We start from the raw sequence: 10,175 nt of genomic DNA on the forward strand, positions 1-10,175 counted from the left end.
ATTATTATTATTATTATTATTATTATTATTATTAACACTGATAAAATGCAAACGTTTGACCCGACAATTTATTGCAGTTTACCAGTTTTTAGCAATATTCCTATTGCACAGGCTGTTCTCACCATAATGATAAATTTGCAATGTATTGTGCAAACGACAATTTAAATCCTCTTTCTCTCATACAGAAACGCACAATTTTCATAACTGCAGGAATTTGACTCTTGTTTGTCTTTTTTTTTTTTTTTTGGTAAGTTGCGCAACAGCAACGTCACTTTCAAGCTTGGACATACTTGTAATATTTGGTTAATTTCCACTTTTTTTCCTTATTATTCTGTGCTATGGCAGAACATTAATCCTTCCCACGTTTTTAGATACAAAATCTACAGTTTGGCGCAAAAAAAGGCAGAGCCACCATGTGCAGCAGAGTGTCAGAAATCCATGTGAAACAATAACTAAACCCACCTGTTTTCTTCATTTAAATCCAAATTTCCCTTCCTATCATCAACACCTTGTGGTTTTTCTAAGAATTACAGAACATTTATTCAGAGTCCATCAGATGAGCAGCTGGTCGGCCCGAAGGGGTCTGAACTTTATTTCATCTGTTCAGTAATTGACCTTGAATTGTTAATTACTTGAAATTTTATTGTGTATATATATATTGTAGATGGAATATTCTTATTTCAGTTTCAGAAAAAGGACATAATAGAAGTGATTGTTTCAGTAAAAAAAAAAACTGTATTTGTGCACATTCTTATATGATGACACATTCAACATTCTTTGGGAAAATAAGAAGTTTCAGCCAGTTTTCATTTTGACGTCCAACTTTTTGAGTCAGAACACGGGAGCAGAGATTAGGGGAGTGTTGGTGTTAAAATGAAACTATATTTAGGGGTTTACCGCTGAGTAACATCTTCAACCCAGTTTCCATCCTCCATCTTATTATTTTATTTATTTTATTTTATTTTGGTCAGCACAGGCTGTCCCATGATCCGGCCGAGGTATTTTACTTGTAGTTGCTTGTGGAATGGAATGCTCATCGTTCTGTCGCAGCACTTAAAGCATCGCAGGAATGGGGACGGGAGATGTCAGAGATGGAGAATCTACACCACCCTGCTGCCCAGCTATATTTAAGCAAAAAAAAAAAAATAGTGTATTTGTTTGCCCAGAGTTTATCTGTTCAAACAGTGAGGGCTGTGTCCTTAGAAATAGCCCAAAGGGATGAAGACTGGCAGGGAGGGGCAGAGTGGGGGTGTTTACTCCACAGCTTTTTATGTTTGGCTGCTGTGTCTGCTGAGCTTTTAGCTTTGGGCAATGTGGCAGATTCTAATTATAAAACTAGCAGTAGTAATGTTAACAGGCACATTATCTTTCTTAATGTTCTTCTTTAGTATTCAGCATTAGAAACTGTAGGATAAAGCTAAACTATGGCTGTGACCAAAACGACAGGCCGGGTCCTCCGGAGGACGCAGACTACCCGGTCGAGGTGGGCCGGGTCCTTGGAAGACCGGGAAGACCGGAAAAAAAGAGGCTGTGAATTTGGACGGTCTAGCCTCCCCTCCACCCCGGCGTACATCATGTCACCTAGCAACGATGACGACGCTAAACAGAAGCAAAAATAGATCAAAAATAAAAAAATATCAATATATTAGCATTATTAATATCACAAAACAATAAAGTTAACTTAAAGGTAACATTTGAAGAACTAATTGACCCGCCGTAGGTGCACGTTTATTTCGTGTTTTTTTTATGACAAAACTAATATTTAAAAACACGTCTATACAAATGATAAAAGTATTAGAATAACAACCGCTAAAAAATTTAAATTTTTATATCCTCATATTTTTATTTAAAACTTATTTTTTTTCTCTCCCTTCGTCCGCCATTACTAGCTTAAAAAAAATCTCCGGTCGGGCCGCAATGCATTATGGGATATGCTGGGCCAGGAAGGATCCATCAGACCAGTCCTTCAAATCAGGGAAAAACAAGGACGTATTTGTCGGCCGCATCGGAGGAGTCTTCGGTTTGGGACGTCCTTCGTCGCGGCGCTGTGACGTATGCGGCCGATGAATTCGGCCTTCGGGGGACCCGGCCTGCCGTTTTGGACACAGCTAGCTTATAACCCTGTTTGTTAATGTAACAGTAAATTTTGTTCCTGGTGTGCCTCAAAATAAACACATGGACAAACTTTCAGTTTCTTCAACAGGACCAATCTTTTTACATTTTATTGACTTTTATTTTTGAATACTTTTGATATATGAACTTTATTTTAAGTTTAGGTTCAACCTAGCCTGGCCCTTGCCTTCCTATGCAGCTCCGCTCAATTCTAGTTTCCCGTCACTGCTCCGTCTGGGACTTCTCCCATTGACAAGGATTTAGCTGGCAGATTTTTAGCCGGGCCAATCAGAGAACAGAACGTCAGTTTTCTGTGCAGAGTCTCTTGTAGTTTATTTTACCTGGGCCAATCAGCAAACAGAAGGAGGAGTTTTGAATGGCGTCGATGTTCTGCACAGTGTCTGCTAGTTATTTTAGCATACGGCAGTGGAGGAAGTGAATGAAGCCAGTCTGTGTTGAGAAGGCTTCCAAATTAAAATAAATTTGTCTGACAAAGCAGCAGCTCTCATTTACAGTCGTCTCRTTCAGCTCGGTATATTTCTCCTCTCAGTAGGGTTGTTTACAGCACACGCGATTTCCGGTTAGCTTCTTAGCTTAGCCTCCGCCACAGCGACAACACACACATGTTTCAGCAGAGGCCACGCCTCCTGCAAGAAACGATTATGCAGAAGTCCAGTCTCTCATACGAAGCAAAGTGAAGGACAGGATCTGGTTTTTACCAGGCTAGGTTCAACCATGTAAGAGACAAAGCATGAAGAAATCCCAATGGAACCACAAAGTTGAAGGCAGAACTGAACAAGTTTCACCCATAACCTGGCTCTAGTACAATTTTTAAGTCTTACCACCTTCATGTAAATAACATGGACGTTGCCTTTGGAGGAACATTAAAATATAGTATTTTTTAATACTTAAATTAAAAAAATTAAGTATTGGCCCTTGCTGATTCACGTACTGCAATGGTTAAATTAAAAATTTTAAAAATGTGTTTTGTGAATGTGTGGAGGAGAGTAAGTAGGACTTAAATACCCACATCACTAGTGACAGCTAGGGCTGCAACGATTAATCGACGACTAATCTATTATTAAAATAATCTATGACTAATTTAATAATAGATTAATCGTTTTCTTTTCTTTTTTTGTTCTTTACTTTGTTTTTCTCTCCAAACTGCTTTGACAGCTTCCACTGCCACATCTGCCTTTCTGTCCTTGACACACATGCACAGTAGTGGTAACTGGGGTAGGCCGTGGACGTCACAAGACATTATACAGACAGGCTCTGGTATCATGGCTACCTGACAACAGAGCTCAAAGTGTGGGATCATTTTAAGAAAATGAAAGAGAAACCTGTGTAATATCTGCAGAGCAGAACTTACCTTCCACAGCAATTATTTTTAGTTAGCATWCAGCTAAAATCTAACCATGGTTATATAATAGCAGCTRCATTCTGGCGCGATAAGCTKTATGTTTTATATTCAATTAACATATGATCTGATTAGTCGACTAATCGAAAAAATAATCTGTGATTAATCGATTATAAAAATAATCGTTTGTGGCAGCCCTAGTGACAGCACAAGGCAAGTAGGGTTATGCAAAATCATATCGTGTGCAATTAATCATCAGAAAAACTCGAATCGATTACTTTATGATACTTGACGATTAAAACAGCCGGGCTGACTGACTGGAGATTCCTCCGGTCAGTTCGCTCTATGCTCCTCACCACTTCAAATATGACAAACATTGTTTTAAAAAGTTCTGTTATTTGTTTATTATAACTTCAATTTTACTTGGTCTATCAACACAATTAAAAAAATTATGTATAGCCTAAAGACTACTTTTGACACAATTTGGAAATGATTTTTATGAAGAGGAAATCTTTCCCACTAGTGTGACTTAAATTGGTCATGTGACTAATTATCTGCTAAATACCACAGTTAATCGTGATTAATTTATTTTTTTGCCAATATTGCCCAACCCTATAGGCAAGATTTGTGGCTGCTGTTTTGCTAGGTGTTAGGTGTTTCACATTGTACTTTTTGTTTGTCAAAAACACAGATTAATGCCTTATGTGTGCTGTATACAGTGTCATCAGTCCAGAATACTATAGCAATACCCTTGTTTAACTTAAACATACAGAGTATCATGCGTTGTGTGAAAACAAGGGACTAGAGTATCTAATATGTTTATCATCAAGCATCGTTCAGCACTAATGGGCAAAATACCAACCTTGCTCATATCCTTTGAGCATTGACTGTACAACTGGGGATTGAACCAGCAACCCACAGGTTACAGGATGACTCTTCTAACCTAGCCTGGTAAAAACCAGATCCTGTCCTTCACTTTGCTTCGTACGAGGGTCTGGACTTTTGCATAGAAAATCGATTTCTTGCAGGAGGCGTGGCCTCTGCTGAAGCRTGTGTGTGTTGTCGCTGTGAAGGAGGCTAAGCTAAGAAGCTAACCAGAAATCGCGTGTGCTGTAAACAACCCTACTGAGAGGAGAAATATACCGAGCCGAATGAGACRACTGTAAATGAGAGCTGCTGCTTTGTCAGATTTATTTTAATTTGGAAGCCTTATCAACACGGACTGGCTTCATTCACTTCCTCCACTGCCGTGTGCTAAAATAACTAGCAGACACTGTGCAGAACATCGATGTCATTCAAAACTCCTCCTTCTGTTCTCTGATTGGTCCAGGTAAAATAAACTACAAGAGACACTGCGCAGAAAATTGACGTTCTGTTCTCTGATTGATCCGGCTAAAAATCTGCCAGTGAAATCCATCTCAATGGGAGAAGTCCCAGACGGAGCAGAGAAGGGAAACTAGAACTGAGCGGAGCTGCGTAGGAAGGCAAGGGCCAGGCAACTTCTAACCCCTCTGACTTAGCTGTATTAAAAAAAAACTCAAGCTAAATTAAACTGAGACTTTTTAGTTTCAAGAAAATGGAATAAACACTGCATTAAATCAGTCAATTGGGTCTAAATTTAATAGAAATGTAGCTTAAAGTACAACAAAACAAGACAATAAAAAGTTAAGTTTGCTGTTTTGTCGTTGCTTTTTAGTGTTTTTGTGCTTGGTGCCACTTAACCAGCTGCCCTCCAAGTCTTTATTTTTTATACAGAAATAAATCTTTCAAACTCCTGATATTTCAGATGCAAGTGTTTCCCTTCGATCCTCATGTGAGTGTCCACATGGGAAGCCAGGATCGTGTACATTTTCCACACGTCATCCCGAATGCTCGGCAGGAGTAACGCTGCTTTGGCAGAATGTGGAGTATGTTCCYCCGGAGAGGACCGTCAGGTGGTGTGAAGTGTCTGACCGTCAGAAGGGGCTGACGTGGGGAGGGTCCTCTGACTCGCTGTGACCCCTGGTCTGAGCTCTGCGCTCTCAGAAGGGTGTTCACTGATGACCACGCTGCAGAAGTATGTAGTGACTGTAGCTCAGTTGTGCAACTTTAGCTACGGTTGAGTTTTATGGCCGCTGACATGCCTGAGTTACACACACGGTATGCAGCAGCACTTGTGCACCGCTGATACTGAATCTGACTCCCTGGCTTCCAGGTAATAATAGTTCCAACTCGGTACCACCATGTAGGAGCTGTGACATTTTGTGACCACTGGACACATACTTAAAATTCCATTTCTTTCACCTGATATTCCATCTTTTGTCTTTTGTTATCATTCCTGTCCCACATCTTGGTTCGTCTTTAGAGCCAAAGCAGAGCATTCTTGTGGTTAAGATGCTCTTTTTGCGTTTTGATAAAATAAAAGTTTGACCGTAATGACAACGATCGCTGTGTTCTAACTGCATCTTTCTTCTTGCACAGGAGCAGATTGGCACCACCATGGTTCAGCTCTGCAGTACCAGCATAAGCGGCTGTGTTTCCTGGAATAAACTGGAACCTGAGCCTTAAAGACACACCATGGAATGCCTGTAGTATCCTGATTTGGCTCCAGCTTTCCCAACAGGAACTAAAGACACAAACAACCGAGGAACACAGGAGGTCTCCTAAATCAGTGTGCCTGATCTGTGTGCCTCTATCTGTTCAGGTCAGCTGGTTTGAGACGTTTTTTTTCAGGGACTATAGCTGATCGAGCGCCAATTCTCCCTGTTAGAGGAGGTGTCCTTTCCGGCCACTCTGGCCATGAGACCCAAGACTTTCCCAGCTGCCCCGTACGTGGGCAACACGCGGCAGCGGCTTCAGGAGATTAAGGAGGGTCTGAAGCAGCCGGCCAAGCTGATGAGCCAGGCCCTGCACGGAGGCAGCTCCCGGACAGAGGGCAGCAGGGGGGCCGACTCCAAGAGCGGGAAGGACACGGCCAGCCGCCAGCAGCAGCTCCGACCGCCGCAGAAGTTCAACAACTACCAGAACGCACTGCGAGAGATCCAAAGGTCCCTGATGCCCTACAAAAATCCCTCTGACAAACAGTCAGGGGAGGCTGGAGAGGTGAACCGGCAGATGCTGCAGGAGCTCGTCAACGCGGGCTGTGACCAGGTGAGCCACTTTCCTTTAATGAGACTGCTGCTGTGGTCCATGGAGAGTTCCAGGCTGATTTAAATCAAGTTCAGTACCATTTATTAATAGCAGGCTTTTATTGGTTTTATTAACAAGTAAAAAAACTGGATACTTATTTACTATTGAATAAAAARATCTGCATCAGGTATCGTACTGCGTCCCAGTCTGGACTGAATAGTTAAAGATGTCGAGCACAGTTTGACAGGAGCAGTACAGGTCATCCAAAAGGTTTGCAAAAAATAAACAAGTTTGAATTATCGCCTGCTGCTAAAATACAGAGGAGGAGATGTTTTTGTGTGTCTGTGATCTAAATATCTTAATCTACTGGATGCATTTTAATAAAATCCTTATAAAGTGATCATTAACTSTGCTTCTGCAACTGATTAAATTTTGGAGTCAAAATAATTCAAGATGGCTACACAGCTAATCAACATTAGCTAACACAACAATGGCTATGTCTGTCAGTTTTACAGATATTCAACTAAAATTTACACATCATAGTTCGGGTCAAGCACCTGAACAAACTGCTTGAAGACTTTGTTTTCCACTACAGAGTACGGGTGTGACCCCTAATTTACATTACTTGCGTTCTGTCTCCGCTGCGCTGCGCTGCGCAGGTCGCAGCTGTGCGTTTCATGTCCAGTTTACACCACCTCTGCTCCGCTCCGGTCCGACAGACGTGCAGGAAGCAGATCACGTGATAAATGTGGAAGTCAGAGCAAAAAATAATTAATTCTGTGAAAGACGAACTCCAAACACAGCTGAAAACATTGATATAAAGGCTTTTGGTATCTATGTTGAAATTGTCTCGCTGTCGGCTTTCTGAAACTTCTGATTTCAAAATAAAATCCACGTGTATCGTGTCTGTACACATATGCTTCATGCTACGTTTTCATCTACTTCCCAAACAGAACGATACATTCTGACAACATTTGTGTAGAAATATATCCGTATATTTATTAATATAGCTGCAATTTCGACATTTTTCCAACAAATTATCCAGCCTAAAAGTGTCTTATTTTGAAAACACAGATGTTGTGCTCATTTCTTTTCCTGTTTGATACAATGTAATCTTTAAAAATTGACTCCGGCGCAGCTCCGGCATCCGGCAAAAATAGGATCTGTTCTAATTTTGACGGATCGCCGTCCGCTCACCGCCACCTTGCGCAGCCATGTGCAGCCAGTGTAAACACTCTCATTGATTATAATGGGTGTGTATTTGCTGCGGAGGTCGGACCGGAGCGGAGATGGAACGCATGTGGTGTAAATTSGGCGTAAATCTTTGCAAACAAAAGTTGCCACTGTTATCTTTAAGTCCGACAGAATAGAATTGGCTGGTAATGTTAGTGATCCCTTAGTTGTTTTTTTTTCTTTCATTTTTTCCCCAGACAACTTGTTGTCGGAAACTAACACTGAAGGTCAACTGGAGTGACACAAAACATATAAGCGTGCTTCACCTTCACACTGTGTCTGTCGTGTTTTACAGATGATGTTATATGTTTTGAATCATGAGCTGTACCACGCCTTCACCAGACTTTTCTCTTTCCATCATTCTGGTAGAGGTTGAGCTTGGTTTCATCTGTCCAAAGAATATTCTTCCAGAACTCTGCTGGCTTTTTTTTTTAGATATTTTTCAGCAAGCCTTTTTATTCTTGATGCTTATGAGTGGCTAGCAGCGTGCAGTGAACCCTCTGTATTTACTTTCATTGCTCTCTATGGCAGATTTGGATATTGATACACGTTTTTTGGAGAGTGTTGTTCACTTGCTTGGCTGTTGTGAAGGGGTTTCTCTTCACCATGGAGATTATTCTGCCATCATCCACCACTGTTGTCTTCTGTTGGCCTCTAGGTCTTTTTGCATTGATGAGTTCACCAGAGCTTTCTTTCTTTCTCGGGATGGACCAAACTGTAGATTTTGCCACTCCTAATATTGTAGCAATTTGTCAGATGGATTCTTCTGTTTTCGTAGTTTTTTATGTCTTAGCCTGTCCGATGCTTCGATGCAACTGTGCCTTCAGTCAGTACGGTATGTTAAAAGAAAAACATTGAAGTTCTCTGTGTTGTTGTACAATACGATATCCTCCTGCCAAGTAGTAATTTGGTTGTGTAACACAGGCTCAAGTGTTAAGATGTTGAAACATCAGGTGGAGTTTTAACTGATCTGCTTGAAGTTTTTCTCACTTTAAGAATGAAAGATCTTAAAAAGTTAGTGTTTCATAGAGAGAGCTCTGCTCTTTTGGTCTTTTTAACCACAGAAATCACAACCTTAAGTTTTTAATTTTTAAAGGTATGAAGCGCAACTTAAAAACTGATTATTAAAAAAATATAAGAGTGGTTTGATGTGAGGTTTTAAATTTAAAGCAAAATGATAAAAATGTAGATTTGATGCTGTGAAATAACACCAGGTGTATTTAAATAAAGTATTTTTTCTTGCGTCATAGGCGAACTATTAAAAAAAAGACTTATCACAATGCTGCATATGTGCATTTGTTTTCATGAGTATTTTCACACTGAAAAAGGAGTGCTTAAATACAAAGAATGCAAAGTCAAACAGTTCTGTTCTGTTCTCAGTATCTTCTCTCTGGAAGCTGTAGAAACTGCTTTTAAAGGCAAATGAAGCCAGATGATTAAATCACAGATTGTTTCAACTAAATGCAGTTAGTCTGTTAAGATCTGGGGCATCTGTGGTTTGAAAATCCTGTGATGGCGCATGGTATGTGAAGAATGCCTCGCTCAAGCCCATGCACAGCACTGCAGAGAAGAGGAGCAGCCAAATTGATTTGAGCTTATCACAAAGACCCACTGTTTGTCAAGTGTTGGCTGATAGAAGGACCTTTGCTCTGCGCCGTGTTTCCACATCTGGAATGATTAGGTGCCCAGTTAGATCAGGAAACGTAAAGTCAGTTCTGAGGTTTTCCTTTTGTTTTCTGCAACACCTCTTTTATTAGACATAAGTTTTCATATTTCAAAATTTAAAAACAGTAATTTTCTGGGGACTGCTGGAGTTCTAAACATTATTTTATAGAAACAAATGTTAGTGAATCTGGACTTGGAACTAAAAAAATATTACATTTGTGTAGGGCTGCACCAATTAGTTGAAATAATTGATGACGTCGATTATGTAAATTTGTCGACGCAGATTTTTTATTATCGATTCGCTGTATTACATGAACATTCACCTGGTGGTTATGCAATTCCATTTCGGTACCTAAATGCATCATTGCGACCATATTGGCATAAGAGTGGTGAGTTTTTCATGCTTGTCCTGAACGCAGCATCGCGCAAGAGCGTAATGACGTCAGCAGCTGCTGCTTCAGTTCAGTCTGAAGCTTGAAAACAAGCCTCGCAGCTCCTGGAGTAAAATTTACTAAACAGACCGCCTCTGAATTATCTGGTGGATTAATTATCTTGTGAACATGACGTTCACTTCCTCAAAGTAAATAAAGTACCACCACTTTCTTTATTTCATCCACCATTAAACAGAGAATGATGTTAGGTGGAGCCACGTTCCCCCATCAGACGGTTCCCCCATCAGACGGTTCCCCCAGCGTCT

General features: G+C 40.6%; 1 protein-coding gene across 1 annotated transcript in view; it reads left to right on the forward strand.

The window, feature by feature from the left end:
• The window catches only part of lats2 (large tumor suppressor kinase 2), a 46,319-nt gene that overhangs the window by 1,769 nt on the left and 34,375 nt on the right, over positions 1-10,175 (forward strand). The window contains exon 2 of the mRNA XM_014028490.1: positions 5,933-6,601. Coding sequence (XP_013883944.1) covers positions 6,251-6,601 — 351 coding nt within the window. The 5' untranslated portion in view covers positions 5,933-6,250. The remainder of the gene's footprint in view (positions 1-5,932; positions 6,602-10,175) is intronic.

Source organism: Austrofundulus limnaeus, unplaced genomic scaffold (assembly GCF_001266775.1).
Source record: "Austrofundulus limnaeus strain Quisiro unplaced genomic scaffold, Austrofundulus_limnaeus-1.0 Scaffold769, whole genome shotgun sequence".
Classification (NCBI taxonomy): domain Eukaryota; kingdom Metazoa; phylum Chordata; class Actinopteri; order Cyprinodontiformes; family Rivulidae; genus Austrofundulus; species Austrofundulus limnaeus.